Genomic DNA, 19548 nt, shown 5'->3' with positions numbered 1-19548 from the left:
CATTTGTAAAAGCTTTACAATACAATGCAGGACAATTACTGCAAAATTAGGGGATACAAAGACTGCTTGTCAATAAAGCCACCTGCAATAAAAAACGATTTAGATTTGTCAAAGTACAAACAGTCAAGAAGCGTTAATAATGAGCACCAACACACAGAAGAGTGCAATATTCATCCTATATTTGGAGAGTAATAAGCAGGCAACGACATTTCAATGTCAAATGCACATCTGTTGACCTAGAAAAATAATGTAGGACTGTTTGAATGCAACAGAAGACATGAAAAACAATGAAGCAACATATGACAGATGAGTGCATCCCACAAAATCTTAATGACATTCATGAAGAACAGTAAATGGGGCACAGTGCATTCTGTGCAAAACAAGGCACAGCCACTGTGTACAGTCAGGATAATACGACAGGATGATGTACATATGGTGCTGCTTCAATCTTTTCCAAATATACACAGACAAATCCACACATTGTTCTATACAAATTCACTTCTAAATGTCTCTGCTGCACAGCTGCTACAGATAAAACAACATTGAAGGAATATGAGTTCAGTCATTATGGTTTTCCATCAGTAGAGCAGTGTGGTGTGAAGATAGTTTTAATATGTAAAAAATATAAATAGTTTGATGAAAAAAAAAAAATCAAGGTCAGTATCTCAGCTTTTAACTGTATCACACACTTTGCTCCGTTGTCATGGGAATGGCTCCTTTGTCATGCAAACTCAGTAGCTGTTATTCAGGCTGGGTTAAAGTTAATTGAGTTCATTCTTAACTTGACTGCCGCTGTCAATCTACTGATTGAGACAGTGTGTGATACCTCTGAAAGTTCTCCAAAAATCTACTATGTGAACCTTGAGTTGTTTTCTTTTCTTTTTTCCAAACTACCATTTCCCAGCATCAAAACAGAGGAATGTTCTCCTGCAGACCTTGTTTTGCTCTGCCCCCCAGAACTCATGTACAACTGTCAGACTAAGTGCTGATCAACGATGGATCAGGATTCTGTTACTATATTGCCGATTTCTAGTCTAAAATATATTTTAGCCAGATTTTTTGTTAACATTAGCTAACGTAAGATGTTGCATTTACATGAAAAGGTGAGAGGTGACCAAGGAACCAAGGTTCTGCAACTGTTACTGGAGTGAAGAGCAAAAAAGGGCACGACTGAGGACGGGTCAGCTGTTTTTTAGAAAGGCCAGGTTAATTATTTCCAAGACTTAACTTTCATAATAAATATTTCAACAGCATCAGCATCAGGGAATAATTCTGTTCAAATTCAAGTTGAAATGTGATTACAAAATAGTCTGTAGGACAGGAAGTGTGACGCAATTACCAAATATTACCAGCAATGGAGAATTCAGTGGTTTATTATTTGTCCTATGTAGGATGCCCTGAACACTTGAGACAGCCTAAAATTAAATGTAAAACCAGTAGGAAAAAATACAGCAAGAAACAAACACCTATGGGTTATGGACTGAATCTATCACTAGTAAACAATCTTACTGTCTACACATAAGGTTAGTATTTGTATGATCTGAATATTGAGAGTCTGATGACCTCCAGGCGGACAACTGCCTACAATCTACTTACACTCCTTCAATATGAGATGTAACCTCACTCTGTTTTGGATGATCCATTTAACAAATTTCTTGAAATACAGGAATCATCAAATAGGCAAGGTTTAGGCCAGGAATGAACTGTATCCTTTAATAGCAACCCATTGGTCCAGGTGTCATGTTCGTTTAGCCAAACTACATTTTTTTTCAACAGTAGTGTAATTGAAAAAATATTAAAACCCCCCACAAAAAATACACACACATAATCAGTCACTATACAACACAGACATTGTGGTTCTTCAAGTGTTTTCAGTCAGTAGTAAATACATGGGCTCCTGAAGGGAATACATTAGACAAAAGTGCTCAAACATACAGTTTGTTAAGACAATGGGCCTCTTGCAAGAATCACTAAGTACTACGCACTAACAGATTTGTTCTTAAAGGTAAAATATGCATTGTTTGTAAACGCTCCATGCAAAGTTGGCCTCTCCTCCCTACCTCAATGAACGAGAGGCAGAGAGAGAGACCTGTAGACTGAAAGGAGTGTGGGAGCACCATCAGCGATAACAAAGCAGTGAATCAGAGAAATAAAATGTTATCTTCTGATTGTTTCACTGTGGTTAGACCAGATTTCGTGTGAATACAGCCAAAGCAATCCTCAGTCTGATCCGCCTGTGTGTGTGTAAAACTTCTGCATCTTTCACACAGAGAGAGCAGAGAAGAGACTGTGTGCTGCATTGGCTTTGCATTGGAGTTATTTGACACCAAAAGTGATTTTTTTCGAAGGTTCTTCTTTATGAAGAATGCTTGCGGTGATTTTCTGCAAGCAAAGCCATACCAAAGACATTTTTTTCTAGATCTGGGTACTAAAAGATTTGAATGCAGGTATTGATTGACTGGAGAAGTTTCGATACCACTTGGTATTAAATTATCTCAATCGACACTTTAAAGCTATTGAGTACTGATACCCAGCCCTAATAGGCAGAGGGCAGGTCTCTGCAGATACAGACACCACCACAAGCTTCTAGCTGATCATCAGTGATGATTAAGAGGGCTTATACAAGTGTACACATTGTGCTTTTTAGGAAAATAAATGCATAATGTGCCTTTAAGTGGCACCTATCAGTGATTCAAGAGACAATTTTCTTGTAATGTAAAGCTTCTCTTTGTAAGTCCTCTAATGAAGTGGGCAAGAGCACTAAACCTGTTGTACAGGTCTAAATCATAAGGTCTTAATCAAATTTGCCTTTGAAACATGTTACAGACACAATGTTGTCGTCACAATATTACCATCATTATGGCTCCTCAATTTACTGAGAGGATTGTTGGTTCTATTTGCATATTTTGGCATGATGACCCTTAACAATTGAGTATGTGTTTGGGTGATTCTGCCTCTTTAAGCAGGTTGCTGTCAGGTGCAGCATCCTCTGTTGCACCTGACGGCCTAATGTTTCTTAATCTCTATTTATTTCTGATGCTGCTCTGATTGCACGTTGTTGGGAACAGAATTGTTCTAATTCATTGTATGTTTTTGACTGCTGATTTCTAAGAGCAGGATTTGAAGCTCTTTTTTTTTGTAACATTCTCTGAATGAAACTTTCCAGAAATGGAGCAAGACACAGACTCTTATATAGCAATTTTAGGGGCACTGATTACGAAATGATCAAATCTGATGTTTGCTCACCTACTTGTAAACAGTTTAAATTCATCAGGTTGAAACGAGCAATGCTCAGTAAGAGTGTGTGGTTAACAGAGTTTGGTGAATCTGACTTGGAATACTGTTACAAACAAGCTTCGCTGAAAAAAACGAGGGGTTTTCGATTAGAGTACAAAAATCTTCTTGCAAGAGGCCGACTGTGTTAGTGAAACTAGAGTGCATTCACTGGTCTACATGTATGTGTTAGGCTACTCTTTACATTAAAGGTTTTCTCTGTGTGAGAGAAAATCCCCCCGTTCTTCCTCAAGTGTTTTCAGTCAGTCAGCAGCTGGGCAATTGATAGTCTCTGCACAGACAATCGTGTCGAAGCAACAACGAGGGGAGAGTACGTGAAAGGGCAGGAGTGAAGCCACAGAAAGTTTTCATCATGCTCTCTCAAAGGCACCAGTCTTCTGATGTGAGCCCCTGTACAATCTTGATCCCTGATGTGCCGCCTGGTTCACATACTTGAGTTCACTCAGTGCAATGACACACGCTGCTCTTCAAGGCTTTCGTCATTTTCAAAGGTGAGAGTCCTCTTTTCAACGCTCTGGTCCCTCTGGGTCAAAAACGGTACCGTTTCTCTATACTGACCCAAACTCAGCCATCCAGGCTTCATATTTTTCCAGGTCGGCAGCAGAGACAGACTTAGAGATCTTCTTGAGTGTGAGGGTGAAATCCTCCATGGTCACCGGCATCTGCAGTTCATCTTTGGACAGAGCTCGGATCTCCTCAGGGCTCAAGCCTTGAATTCGACGACGCATTGCCATCATGGATGCATCTCTGTTGTACATGTAAAGACAGGAGCAGAGGGGGGAGGGGTGTTACTGTGTTACCAGTATTTCTGCTATTTTGGATTCCATACTTGAAGGGTTTTACTTGTCTAGGCTGTGATCACTAAGACATGACTGGCTGAAATCATGCAGGCTGTGTGTGGATGATACTGACACACATCCAAAGCCAATGAAACAACGTGAGCCGAAGATACTTGCAATTCCCTGCATAACTACGGTAGGAAGGACCACAAGGACAAGGACAGGATGGTAAAGAGAAGTGTTAAACTAAAGCAACTGTTAAAATGTGATGAGAAGTCATGTTCCGTTTATAATTATCCAATGATCAATGCATAGTGCATGTAAATCCATACAGATTAAGAGCTGATGAGTAACAGACAGTTTAACTTGGTTGATGATATTCATATAAAAAAAAGGAAATGATGAAAAAGATCATAGAACATCAGGAAGGTTGGGATGAGCTTTAGCAAAACCAGAGAAAGAAGACTCGAGTCAAAATAAGATTGAACTAGATAACCAGTTAAATTTTAATGTAATTGTGTTAAAGGGATAATTCAGGTTAGGTCAATCAGTGAGGTTGTATGAGGAGCCATCGTCAGTGTATTACCTACAGCAGATTGAGGACCGTATGCCCCCAGTTTGGACAAATACAGAGAACAGGTAGAGGAGTACTGGTGTAGGAGGCTAAGCAATGTACAGTTGTGGACAGGGTCAGCAGCAGAACGTATTTTCGGAACCTAAAAAGGCCCATCTAAAAAAGTCAGTATCAGTTGACGTGTACACTGTACTTAGACTGTTTTCACTGATTTACCTTGGCCACCAGGCTCCTTTGGAAAATAAGAACATGGGAGTTGTTGGTCCACCACTGCCTCAGTTGGTTAGCTTCTGTTCCTGTGTGACTCAGCTGAATCAGAACTAACCCACTAAAACACAGAGGTCACACAATAACACAAACTAGCCAGTTGAGGCAGCAGTTAGACCAGCAACCTTCATCTTCTGCGAGGTAAAATTACTAATAAAATTACTGATTACTGTGAGCAATATTTGGCTTATATAATTATATAAAGTCAGTTTCCTGTCAGAAAGGGATGTCTGACAGCAAAGTAAAGAGGTGAGAATATTCTTTATATAGCGTATGCTTAAATTGATATCGATTTTTTTAAGTGTCTAAAATACATTTTGCTGCTGGCCCTGTCCACAGCAGTACATTGCTTAGCTTCCTCCACCTCCTGCTGCTTCCCCAGACTTGGGGTGTGCTTGTTAGCCACACTACCACAAACCTGCAAACGTTGGTGATGTCTGCTCCAGAGTAGCCCTCAATCTTTTCAGCAATGAGGTCCAGGTCCACATCAGCAGCTACCTCCACCTCCCTCAGGTTAATCTTTAGAAGCTCGACACGACCCACAGCTACAATCATATACAAACATACAGAAAAACAGCATTAATCAGACATTTGGGTTGTTCTGTGCAGCCTCAGTCTAGTTTGTTGTGGGTGATGATGAGGTCACCTGTGGGCAGGGGGATGTAGATCCGCTTCTCCAGCCGTCGTCTCAACGCTTCATCGATGTCCCAGGGGAAGTTGGTGGCAGCTAGGACCATCACCATCTTAGAGGGGTCGTCATTCTCTAGAGCTCCCCCCACACCTGGTAACAAAACACACACAAATTAATATTTTGTTTATCATTTCTTTCACATAAAACTTTTTTTTAATTCTTAAAAAGGGCTGGAAAAACACCTACTTTCTTTCCCTCACTGAGAAATTCTGGATCTGGCTCACCACTGCTGCTGGCACTAGGTTGACCAGTGTGCAGCAAAAACGACGACGAGCAAATGTATCAGAATGGTCAGTGTAATTAGCATCTTTTATTTGTTTATGTTATTTGTTAGCTTGTAACTGGCAGTGGATGACAGCTAATGCTAACTCTCGCTGTCTGTACTGACGAGTCTGCTCTGTGCGGAAGGTTTCAGGTTTCTTTGTCTGTACAAAGGATACTGGACAGTGATTGGCTTTTGTATTCGTTAAATTTAGCATATCCAGGGTATGTTTGAATCTTTTACGAACGTGCAGGCATCTCTCCCTTCACTAGAGGAATGTGAAAACAAGTTATGTAGCTTATGCTTTTTATTGTATTTTTTGTGATAATTTAAATTTCTTTCTTCAATTAACTCAACGAACAAGTCTAATAGAAACACCCTTACAGCTAGCTCTCCCCAATTCTCTGCTCCACTCACCATCCATCTGAACCAGAAGTTCTGATTTGACCCTGCGGCTGGCTTCATGTTCATCAGAGGTTCCCCTCCTGCCACAGATGGAGTCAATCTCGTCTATGAAGATAGTGGTTGGTGCATAAAACCGCGCCTAAGGAGAATAAAATGCTTAGGACTTTCCTTAGGAGACTCTCTGTCATATAACAAATAACACTTAGATCTTCAGTTTGGTGTTATGGGGTTTTGCTGAGCACACCACATGCAGCACATACCATTTCGAACAGCAGACGTACAAGTTTTTCTGACTCGCCCCTGTATTTGGAGGTGAGGGTGGAGGATGACACGTTGAAGAAAGTAGTTCCACACTCTGTGGCCACAGCTTTGGCTAACATGGTCTTCCCAGTCCCAGGAGGGCCAACCATTAACACGCCCTGAAAGAAAACGTTACACAATGTTATGACATAAGACACATAAACACCTACGGTATTTTCTTAACTAGCTTTTTACTATAGGCCAGTGATTCTCATCGACCAGACTGTACTAGTCTGCACACTGTTGGCCAGGAAGATGTTATCTGACAAGAAATGATCATCCATCCACAAAACCCCTTCAGTTAAGTTTTTCTTTTGAAAGCTTACCTTCACTGAAAAGATTGGTTTGTTTCTGTCCCTCTTTAGTCATAAATGTGTTTTTTTTATTGTTTCTTCACTTGAGTGTTTGATTTTCACTGTGCAGAATGATGTGTGTGCAGAGTTTATTCTAAGCAGATTATTTCATGTTGTAAGAAGTACTTGAGGCATATTTGACTAACTTCAGGTGCTTTGAGAACAACATTAGCCTGATAATAAGGATTCACAGAGTGGTATCGGTCAATAAAGGTCTTAAAATGAAACGACAGATAACAAACTTGCTGTTTGCAAAGATTTCTCAGTGTTGGTCATGTGAGGAGGAGCCAAATCATATTCAGAGTCAAAGTCAACTTTATTGTCATTTCTGCCATATATACAGAACATATGGAGGATTGAAATGCCATGTCTATCAGACCCTGGTGTTGGCTAAGTACTAAAACAACAAGAAGGGTTAAAAAATACAATGATAGAAACAAAATACTAAAAAGACAGAAAGTATTTAAAAATACAAAGAATTTGAATATTTATCAGTTAAGCAAGGGGTCAAGGTGGCCAATAACAAGACGCAGATAAAGAGCAAGAACTGTATTGATATTATGAACTGTAATGAATAATTCTGGCGCAAATAGCACAAATAGAGATGTACAGATGTGCAAGTAATATTTATTCACAGGATGAGTGAACAGCAGCATGTTCTTGCAGTCCACACACAGTGGCTAGTTCCTTCAATACTACAGATTTAATATCCAGTCTTAAGAGCTGCTGTCCCAGTCATTTTCCCAATACTGGATTTGTGAGGAAAAAAGAGAAACAGACACAAAAATGTCAGTGGTAATTTTCTTATTTTGCCCAGTGAATGTGCACATTTTGAAAAGCACTGTACTTTATGTCTGCATCTGCCAGTGGACCATCAGGCCAAAATAAGTTTGAAAATATCTATAAATCTGCAAAAATCCAATATTGTGCATCCCTACTTGATAATAAAGCTAAGCTGTCATTTTGTTTTCACTTCATTCATTCACTATATTTGAGTTGCTGAACAAACACAGAGATGTGGGCAGTTATTCAGAGGTCTGGATTCAAGCCAGACATGTGAATATGACTGGGCAATAAATACAATTAAAATAATCAGTCAGTTCATTGACAGAAAATATAAAAATTCAAAGCGGGAACAGCAAACAACTATTTCTCTGAGTGTTTTGTCAATGCTGCTGGACAACAGTGAGTTTACTTAAGTCAGCGTTCAATTAGTTGGCTGGCTGTCAGTGTGGAAAAGCAATTATTGATAGTTTTAGGGATAAAATGCTGCAAACTCCGTACATCATTCAGATCCATTAGAGACAAACAAGTAAGGAAGTACAGCATTTAGATCCACAGGGCTGATAAACACGAGAAGCAGCTAAAACAGAGTGCAGAGAGTAATGCATCCACTCCACGACTGGCAAAGTACAGATCTGATCGGGCTTACTCGTCGTAATTATTCTCCATTTAACTGTATCATACTCATTACATACAGTGCCTTGCATGTAAACAACAAATATGTATATTACTGCCATTTTTCACATAACTGGTACCTTGAGTTATGAGCGAGATTATGTAAGAGATGATTGTTCTTGATATCACTTAGTCATTGGTGAAATATGACTTACAGGTGGCAATGACCATCTCACTCTAAATGTAAATAGTTTAAAAAAGCAATGATGTTAAAACCTGATGATTTGACTCCAAAGTTACTGTGAAGCTTTACCACTGCACTCTTGTTCAACTGGTTTCAGACTACTTGTGTGCCTGATGCGAATGTCCAGACGTCCTTAAAACATTTCTTTCTGCAAACTAGCAGCAGACTTTTACACTGAAACATCATGCCTGGATGTGCTGCAAACAAAGTGATGATGGTGGCTGTTCAAGCTTTGATTCAAGGAACCTCAACAGAGAGCTAATGCCAAAAACAACACTGATTTGCAGCTGTTTGGTCAATTAGTTAAATGTAAATGTCAGAGCTGCGCTTAATTAGAGGGATGAAACAAAGCTAGACCATTGTAGACTGAGGATACTGCTGGTGTTTATTGCCATCATCACAGGATGAGCACAGGATCAAGTCTGATTTGTGAAGACATGAGAGGCTGTTATTACTGGGCTTAACCATGCATGTAAATGAATTTCCTTCCAATCAACTGTAACCTGACAACCAAATAAAGTTTCAGTTCACTCTGTTACTGTTCCTTTCTTGCTTTCATGTAATCTGTTTCATACCTTTTGTTTAAAAAATGCTATTTCTGATGCAAATCTCTTGTGCAAACATTAGAACTATCACTGCCCATCTGATGTCTGACATTTTTGCATCTAGTCTGTGCCTGTTGCTATAGAGATTACATAAACCAGAAAGGGACCAGTAGCACAACCCGTACCATCTTCATGTAACTGTAGTCCCTATTGCTACACATCCATACAGGTTTGTGCTAGTAAGTGTTATATTCCCTGCAGGGTGGAGACAACAGATTTTTAATATGACACTGTGATGCAGGCGGACTGATCAGAGGCTCAGCGGGAGCAGGTGGGGGTGGGATGGTTTACCTGCAGTAAGCGTGCAGTACCTGCAGACCTGCAAAGATTTCTACACGTAATGTAACCTGTAATGAAACACACCTTTATCCTGCATGTGTGCCAATAAAACAATCATAAACTTAAATGCTGTGTCCAAAATCATGTACCATGCACTACATATACAAAATGTGTACTATTGTTTCAACATAGTTTTGTGTTAAAAAAACAGCAGTATGTATTTTTTCTGGCGCACTGCTGAGTGTGTACCACGTCACTTCCTGAGAGCCTCCCTGCCAGCTGAAGACACGTTACCATGATAACACGTGTCAACAGTTAACTTATTTAAAAAATATAATACGTCTTGTAAAATGAAACTTTACTTACATTTAAACTTAATCAATATTGATGTTATATGTATGTAGCAAAACCTTTATACAAACAGAAACAGTGGTGCGTTAAACACCTGGTTGCGTAAAACAGATGCACTGCACTGCAGCGTCTTTTTAATATGTCAGAGTTTATAGAAATGTTGCTGCTGATTGGATAACACCTATGACAAACCCACCAAATGAGAGAAAACAGACCTGAAAGCCTATCGCAAACTGTTGTGCACCATTCTGAGGAAAAATGTTGTTCAATCCGGTAACCATAGCAAAACAGTGTACACCCTTTTCAAACTGAACATGCCTCAATACTTGCATACTGCAATATTTCCCCAGAAATAGCATGCACCTTGCATACTACTGGTTTCATACTAAGGTTTCACATACTGTGTTAGCATACTACATTAATGTTAGTTTTCTATAACTAATTTCTTCATCTCTTTTCTACTGCACTTTCAGTTATGAAAAAAGGCTCTTTGTAAAGAGTTGAATTATGCATATACCAGGAAAATGAAAGGCACTGTGCTGCTGTAAAAAATGATAACATATTGACCCTCACATGGTGAGCCTGAGGGAAAAAGGCCTCACATGATGAAGTTCAACTGAGGCTTGTACAGAAGACAACACCCTAACTGGTCATTTAGCAGAGCCATGTAGATGCTAAGAAGCAGCATGATGTTCAGGCTGCTGTACCAGCTTCAAAAGTAGCTTAGTTTGAGCAGAGTGTGGCAGTAATACTGTGTTAGAACTTTGTAAAAATGGGTTAGTTATTGTACTAGTTACAGGACGAGAAGCAACCTCACTGGACAAAAAATGTTTAAAATTCTAATCCCTAACTTGTTGACATTGCACACAAAATGTCCCTGATAGCTACATTCATGCCACCTGACACTTTTGGGAAGAAATCACTGAATCACTATCCCTCTTCCTGGGCTGCCACATCCCATCATCCCCCTTAGTCTGGTTACCAGATGACATCTTAACAACCAATCTGAACAGAACAAATAGTAGCTTACTCCTCATAGCCCCAGCTATCGCCAAGAAAACTATCCTCATGAACTGGAAATCAAGGAACACCATACATTGTGCCCACTGGAAGAACTTATTCACAGATTACATATCGTTTGAAAAAATTTATCAAACTGTCAGAAATGATTCAACAAAACCTCAAACTGTCTGGTCATCCTTCATTAATTTCTTACAAACTCATCCATGGTGTTGTTTTTCTCGCCTGTCTACAAATCTTAACTTGAAACACTTAATGAGGTAGGTAATAAATAAAACGTACTGCATTACACAATTAGTCACACGTGATCACATACATTACTTTCTCCCTTTTTTTCACTGTTGATTTCATTTTAAAAAGCAGACAAAAGAGATATATACAGCTCAGGGTGTGTAAGGGAGCGTGCGTGTGTGTGTGTGTGTGTGTGTGTGTGTTGTGCGTGTACCTTCCAGGGGCGACGAATACCCTTAAAGAAGTCGGGCATCCACATGGGCAAAACCACTGCTTCTCTCAGCAGCTTCTTAGCATCTTCCAGATCAGCAATGTCTTCCCTGCAGTTCATCCAGACACCCCGGACAGGAGGGCAAAGAAAAATAACTCAGCAAAATAACCCAGCAGGAAAACATAAAATAGAGTATGTAAGAATCAGATTATGCCATTGTACCAGTGTACGTTCGGGTTGCGGGACACAATATCTCTCTCCAGTGAATCCACCAGGTCGCTGTCATATCCTGTGCCATCAAACTTCTTGTGCTCTACATCCCCTGGTGATTCTCCAGACCCTTTCTTTCCCTGATGAAGAAAAAGGGTAAAAAAAATGACAAAAATGCATTTTTTTAAAACAGATTTTTTAAATTTGCCATTTTTCACCCACCAACCTATCTGCCTCAACCTCCAATATACTCCTATAGTCTGTCTGACCTTATCATCTTTGGCCTTTGTGCCTCGGGCGTCTCTGAATCCCGGCCGGTCTGATTTAGGGTTTGCTTGACCGCGGCCTCCTGGCCCCGCCCCTCGATGCTGCAGACCAGGGGAGTCCTTCCTCTGCTGCTTCACTGCACTGTTAGGGCGCTTCAACGCAACGGGATTCCTACAGAGACAGACATGGGAGCATAACGACACACATGAGTAACAGTACGACGCACATCAAAGATCATTTTCAGTGGGGATATAAAGGTGATAACATAGTGCGCCACTGTTTCAACAGAGTGACATTAACATTAAACCTGCTCTGCTAGTTCCCTGTGGAGATGGATGTCTCCTTTAATGACCAGTCAGATAAAAAAAAATACAACGCAGTGATTCACAGTGAGAGATGAACTGATTATGCAAAATATCTGTCTCTTTGTAGTTCAAAGTGCTTCCTTATAGAGGCTTCAGACTTCCTGGGTAGTATCAATAATTAGTTCTGCCAGAAAGTAAAGAAGTGCCCTGGATCACAGTCGGCCCCTAAGCAGGTGAAATAAAGAAACCACACTAGAAGACAAAAATAAAATACCTACACACTAGTTGTTTTATTCCACAGAGAATGACAGAAGAATTGGCCTTCTTTTAAGCTTTTGGTGAGTATTGCTGTATAGAATTGCTTCTTGGTGACTGGTTGAAATGATTTTAAAGTGTGTGTGATAATCAAATGTTGATAGGTCCTTACCTTTCATTTAGTCTATTTTTATTAATATAAATGTCACATAAAATATAGGAATCATTACTGGCTCAGACTAAAGTTGTCATGATACCAGAGTTTTAACCTTTGATTCCATACTAGTATAAAAAACGACACTCGATATCTCTTTTGATACCACAGCAAAAAGAAAAAAGTCCAGAGTACAGAAAAAGTCCCTGGACACTGTCCCCTGGCCTGTAATGCTCTTTATTTATCTAGATTTTTGGTGTGAGTTGCAGAGTTTTGTAGATCTCAGCTGTAGAGATTTCTGCCTTCTCTCCAGTATAATGGGGCTAAATGACACTTGGCTTGTGGTGCTCCAAGTACCAAAGAAATACATTTGAAAATTTCAAAAAAACAGTGTCTCCACACACCTTGAGCAGTTTCAAGTAAGAACTACTGTCTGTCTAGTAGAAAGAAAGTAGCTCTGATAGATTCTAAAGTAGCTCTAATAGATTCTAAAGTAGTTCTGATAGATTCTAAAGTAGTTCTGATAGATTCTAAAGTAGTTCTGATAGATTCAAATGAGTTCTGGTAGATTCTAAAGTAGTTCTGATAGATTCTAAAGTAGTTCTGATAGATTCAAATGAGTTCTGGTAGATTCCTATGCAGACAGAAAGTAGTTTCTATATGAAACTGCTTACAACAGGGTCTGTGGATTATCTTGAGTAACTGGGTCATAATTTTGGTGTACTTTTTGGCTGGTATTGAATTTTTCAAATGTATTTATTCTCAATATTTCAGTCAGTTTAAAGGCTAATTCTATGATTGTTTCTAATTGTTGTTAGTTTTTTTATTATTATTTTCAAAATTCCATGATCAACTCTATTGCAAGGTGTATAGAATAGGAGATATGCATATATACCTACACCCTCGGGCCCAATTTGGTCCCATTGACTCCCATTATAACCACATATATTTTGTTGAAAAGATCTGATGCAGTGAAAGTGAAAAAAAATATTTATACATGACATTTTTATTACACTTTTATGAGAAGGCCCATTTTGGGATCTAAGGGTAAAAAGTGTAAGTTTTTTGAATAAACTCTCATTACTCCAAAAATAATAATACATCAAAACCAATGTTGTTATCAATTATTGACTTAGTCAAGGCTCTAATAATCTCATCACAAATATTCCACTTTGCACCTCATTTTTGGAAAATATTGTATATTTTATGTTTTTCTCATTAAAAAATCAGGGGGTTTTGTGACAAAAAATATTAAAAAATATTTTAAAAAAATAATTAAAAACTTTCTATCTATGGTTAGGTCTGAAGTTGTTGAAAAGATGTGATGCAGTGAAAGTTAAAAAAAAAAAATATATATATATATGACATTCTTATTACACTTTTATGAGAGGACCCATTTTGGGACCTACGGGAAAAAGTGTATAGTTTTTTTTTAAGGGTACCTCGAGGGTTAAGCACCATTTAGTCCCATTATATTGGAGAGAGAGCAGATATCTTTATGGCTGATATCTCCAAAACTCTGCAGCTCACACAAAAATATCAAGATAGATAAACAGCTCTACAGGTAAGAGGAAAAATCTATATTGCTGATTTTGGGGTGAATTCTCACTTTAAGGCAGGACAAAAAAGACTGAACTGAGCTCTTCAATGAGCTCTTGCATATTTTTTTAAATAGCTTTGGTACTTTTAATACTAAAATGAATGGATATTATATCTTTTTAAACATGTGGTATCAAAAAGTATTAATACTTCAATGCTTCTGACAACCTTTGCTCAGACATTGAACAGCTAATTTAAGATTACTGGTTTTGAATATAGGTTTTATCAACTCTTTTATCATCTCTTCAAGAACCTGGCACGATGATAATAAACACTACCGTGTGTTTTTACACCAATAGCAAATTTTATTTTTACTAGCACATCAGTAGTGGAAAAAATACTTAAATCTGCACTCAAGTAGAAGTACTGTTATATTACTTAAGTATTTCTCAACTACAAGTAGAATTACTGCTGTCAAAACATACTTAAGTAAAAGTACTGTTACATTACTAAAATATTACTGAAAAGTTAAACACTGGTGCTAAGTAACATTATGAAGTATTCTTCTCAAAAACTACTAGTATTAGTGATTTTTTAACTAATGCATTATCAATAGCAGGAGTCTCTGTTTCTCCAAATTTTCAGTCTAGAATTTTGTTTTTTTTTTGTTCTCATTTTCATCGCCCCCTTTAGCCTTATCGGCAACAAACATGCAGATGAAAATTTCAATTTAATTCAAATTGTAGGCCTACTCAGTAGCGAATTATGATTTTAAGAGAAGTGAAGATTACATAGTGTAAGGCATACTTAAGAGCAAAATCACAGACTTGAGAAAATGAAAGTACCCCAAAAATGACTTAATTATAATAACACGAGTAGCTTTAATTTGTTACTTCCACCTCTGTGCCACACACATTAAAAACTAACAATACAAAATGAAGTAAAAAGCTCCAGGAAGTTTTATTTTGTCATGTGGTTCATGCATGAAGTAAACAAAGTGTGTTACTTCCACACACACACCTGTGTTCTGCAGGGATGGGAGGGGGCCAAACTGCTGGATCCTCTGGTTTCTCAGACTGAGGAGCAAGGATGTCAATAGGCTTCTCTGACTTAAAGCTCTCGAGCGTTCCCATGATCTCTTTCACCTGCTCATACTCCTCAGTCAGTTCTTGTCTAACCTAAGGAAAAACAGTAGAAGGAGAGTCATCCTGCCATATCGTCCCGTTGAAAGTATACTTATTTGACTGATGGAGAACAGTCAGTTGATAATCAATACAAAAAAGTATAGCCATGAATAAAACAACAATAAATAGAAAAACTACTTAATGTTCTTTCAGGGGTCTTTCATGTTTTTCAGGCCATGTCAGCAACAGCTGTAGCATGGCTAATGTTACGTGCGTTAGCCTTACTCTCGGCACTTTCGCCCATGTTTTTTTAGGTGACGGGCATGTTTGAGTCTCTTGCATGTTTAGTTACAAAACGATCCATTGTCGTTATGAGTGCCAAACAAATGTTGTTCAGCTGCATCAACCATCAACATGTGACACAACCATGAACGGTGTGGTATGGTGTGGTGTGGAGTACGGAGTGAGGAAACTGTTAAGGAAAGGTCAACTCAGCTGGCCAGTAGGGAATTTGTTTTTTTAAGTCATTACCTGTCTGCCTTGATACATAAAGTGGTTCAATACAAAGTCAGCTGGTTAAATTCAAAATAAAGTGATAATTTGACAACAAATTCAATGTAAGCTGGTTAAACTCGAAATAAAGTGAGTAAATTCAACCTTTTTCTCATGGTCTTTATCAGAAATAGGTCATTAAAAATTCTAAATAATTATTGATAAGCTGAAAAGAAATATTTTAACGTGATAACTTTTTCAGCTATATTGTCAAAGTGTTAGGTCAAATTATAAACAGCTGATGGAATAAAAGATCTCATAAACCTGATCTCATATGTCTGCACATACCAGTGTAACCCACTGAATGTCTGAGGTACCAAATATATGGAAGTAAAACTTTCACACTAATGGATGCAAACTAAGCTCACTGAGTAAATGATACTGAGAGTCCAGTAAATTGAGTTTTGTCAAAAATAATTTATACTTAGATCAGTGGGTTTTCAGATTTTTCTGATTGAGATTACCAAATATTTCAATAAGTTGTTAAAATAAGTTTTTTTTTCTTTGTAAGAATAAAATCAGTGTTTGTAACTTGGCATTAAAAGGATCTAACAGTTCTCAGACATCCATAGTGCTGAACTGCAGTCACAGCGCAGGTTCCCCTGTAATGATGGTTTAATAACTGTGGTATGGTCAAGGGTTTGAGAAACTTACCTGCTGCCATTTGACTTTAAGTGCAGGGTCTCTGAGAGACTGACAGTGCTTGTGGATCTGCTGAATGACGCCCTGGTAGTACACGAGGGAGGAGTCATAGTTCCCCAGCAAAGCATACTCACGGCCCTTCTTGGCGTTGTCACATATCTCTGCCAAATTCATGCTGAATAGCAGCTATATGGTGGAGGGAAAAGTAAGCTAGGATTAAATTTAGAAAGAATAAAATGGAACTAGATAACAGCAGCTTGTGTCACTCAAAGCACCAAACCTCAACAGCAATGTCTCTTTGCAGAAACCATGACCTGGTTACTCAAAATAATTCACAGACATTTCATGAGACCTATGTTCTTTCTACAAACTACACTTGCCAAACCTACTCATAGATGAGAGGCTTGTACTCGAGACCATAGACATGTATATACAGAGGCTACATTGGACTTTAGATCATACATCACAACACTGCGACTTTGAAAAGGGACAGACTGGCCTAAAAACAAATACAAGTAAATGAAGGAAGTGCTGTTTTTCTGGATAAAAAGCACAGAGATGTTTACATGACATCTTTTTCAGAGACGTCCCCATTTATTTCAGCAAGACAATGCCTATACACATTCTGCGTGTAGCTTCATAGTAAAACAGTTCCAGTACTAGACTGACCTGCCTGCAGTCCAGACCTGTCTCCCACTGAAAATGTGCAGTGTAAAATACAACAACAAACACCCTGGACTGTTGTACTTTAAGTCACATATCAGAAACCAACAGGAACTAATTTCAACTTCCAAATTTCAACAATTAGTGTCCTCAGTTCCCAAGCACTAACTGAGTGTTAAAAAAAGAAGGTGGTGTAACACAACAGCACACATGCTCCTGTCCCAACAATGCTGGAACATGTTGCATCAAATTAAGAATGAGTGTATATTTACAAAAAACTATAATATAAATCAGTTTGAATATTAAATACCTTGTCCTTGTACTGTATTCAATTGAATATAGATTGAAAAGTTCTTACAAAACACTGCATTATTTTTTATTTACATTTTACACAGCGTCTCAACTTTTCTTTGATTTAGGGCTGTATTTGTAACAAATATATGTAATGGAAATAAATGAAAATGGATGTCCAACAGTCAAACAATAAACATTATTGTCCAAATGATATGAGGGAACTGACACCTTTAACTTTCACCTCAGTGTTTAATGATTAGACATAACTATGAATAAAAAAATACAAATAGAGCAAAATATATGTATGTATTAAACCTGAATTAAGAAAAAATATAAAGTCTGCCTAAAGGCTAAGAAATTTGCATTAAGTTATAAAAAATCACATCGGTGCATATTGGATCACATATTCTGATACTGACTGAGACCAGTGACGTAGCACTACCGGTAACAGGAAAAATACCGATTTTTGACTTTAGGGTGAACTGTTCCTTTAACTGCTTAAACTGAGAACCAGAACCAACACGTTGCAGTGTTTTACACCAGGTCTAAACCACACTGTCATCATCGAGCCCGATCTCCTTATTGTAAATCCTTACAGATATTCATTACGGAGTGGTGCAGCTCTATGTGAGTGAGGTACCTGTCAGATGTAAGTTAATTAGGCTAGCTAATGTAAAGGATTTTAGCTAAATGAACATGTTTATCGCTGCCTGCATGCACCTGCCGGTTAGCCTAAATCAATCCACTATTGAAATGATCATCTTCTCTCGTCTACACCCTGCTGTCATCCTGCCCATGTTAGCTCTTGCTAGCCTGCCGCTGCTAGGCCACAGACAGCAAACAAAATGAACCGTGTCCCAATAAATAACGTAAACGCGTCTTAATCCTCCCAGCATGCGTTACATATGCATGCAGACAAAAACAACCGACCGATAACCTAAACTATATTCTTTAAGTGCTCGTAAAACGGGACAATAATGCTCGTACCTGCATGAAAACCACTTGTTTGGGCTGCGTTTGTTTGAATCAGAGGTCCAGTATTGAGCAAAGTGTTACCATGGCCGCAGAGAGACGCCGCCGTGTAAAGAATACAGACTGCTCGAATCCTGTGCTGCATTCACTGACGTCACAGCAAACTGGGAAATGTGACCACTCTGCTACGTAATCCTGGATCGAGGTCAACACACCAATGAGAACTTTTGGAGAACTACGAAAAGTACGCTATCAAATTTGGTCTATGGTCTTTGGAAATTTAAATTTTAATCTGGTTTCGGTCTTGCATTATTATCTGTGTTTCATACATAATATTAACAGTCGGCAAGACATACGAGAACGTGGGCTAGTTTACAGGATTTCACTAACGTCTCATCAGAGCTATGTAAAAATTGGCCGCTGGTCGTCGCTAAAAATCCAAGCAAACACAGACGATATTGATGGAAATTAGATGCTCTGCAATAACTAAACAGAGTATTTATCATTTATTATATAGAATTATTTTTGTTAGAAATATAATAGTTATCTAGAAACTGACTGGTTCAACTGTTCATTTAGGGGAAGAAAAAGATGTTTAGGACAAGAATGAAATCGATTGTAGAAATGGTTAAATCTTTCTATTTTATATGAGAAATACATGAACACATGTAAATGGTCTTAAATGAAACCACAATACAACAATTCAAAATAAAAATTGGACATTATATTGGAACAGTACATGGACTAAAAACAGTAAAGCAGTGAATACAATCGAAATTAGTAAAGCCTGTAATATATATTTTAATACCTTTATCGACTGAACATTGGACCCTTATGTATATAGTTAAATAGATTGACCTGTCTTTGTTTTGTTTTTGTGTCACTGATGTTTTGATAGTTTTGACTTAAAATGATACAATAAAGGTTTATTTTTGTCGTCACAAAATGCAGTCGCCTATAAAATAACGTAAAATGAAATAAAATAAAATGAAAACAATTGAATTAAATATATTTTTTTCTTTCGTTATGTGTAAGAACTATAAGTGTGATTTCAAGGACTAAATCAGGCTGCAGGACAGTGTGAAAATTAATAGGCATTGACCAAGAAATAGCCACTAGCATATAAATCATCAAAATCCAAATCATTCCCCATGTACTAAAACATGTTTTACAGGATAGCAGCCATCCCCAGCAATCTGACACAGGGAAAGACACAAGGAATTTCTTTCCACTTTATACCAAAATTGACTTTAGGGTTTTATTCTGTCTCAGTGTAATGAAATGTATTGAATTACGACTATGTTGTA

At 38.1% G+C, this 19548-nt stretch overlaps 1 protein-coding gene across 1 annotated transcript; it reads right to left on the bottom strand.

Annotated features, from left to right (window-relative positions):
- Positions 1-2437: 2437 nt before the first annotated feature.
- On the bottom strand, positions 2438-18378 carry katnal1 (katanin p60 subunit A-like 1). The gene is made up of 11 exons (XM_084724673.1): positions 18257-18378; positions 16325-16498; positions 15015-15172; positions 11744-11912; positions 11487-11614; positions 11268-11373; positions 6533-6691; positions 6285-6411; positions 5561-5695; positions 5333-5459; positions 2438-4041 (listed from the first exon to the last, which is right to left on the bottom strand). Exons 1-11 carry the CDS (start codon positions 18260-18262, stop codon positions 3843-3845), a joined length of 1488 nt encoding a protein of 495 aa, XP_084580799.1. The 5' UTR covers positions 18263-18378; the 3' UTR covers positions 2438-3842.
- Between the last annotated feature and the right edge of the window lie 1170 nt (positions 18379-19548).

Source organism: Lutjanus erythropterus, chromosome 8 (assembly GCF_056507025.1).
Source record: "Lutjanus erythropterus isolate fLutEry1 chromosome 8, fLutEry1.hap2, whole genome shotgun sequence".
Classification (NCBI taxonomy): Eukaryota; Metazoa; Chordata; class Actinopteri; order Lutjaniformes; family Lutjanidae; genus Lutjanus; species Lutjanus erythropterus.
Note: the sequence above shows the minus strand (reverse complement) of the source record. Positions and strands in the feature narration are given on the sequence as shown.

What these genes read in the sequence shown, in the direction of transcription:
- katnal1 (XM_084724673.1), bottom strand. An exon ending in CAAAGGCCAAAGATGATAAG is followed by an intron (nt 11,615 to 11,743) that starts GTCAGACAGACT and finishes TTTCTTCATCAG; the next exon opens with GGAAAGAAAGGGTCTGGAGA. An exon ending in TACGTCTGCTGTTCGAAATG is followed by an intron (nt 6,412 to 6,532) that starts GTATGTGCTGCA and finishes TATTCTCCTTAG; the next exon opens with GCGCGGTTTTATGCACCAAC.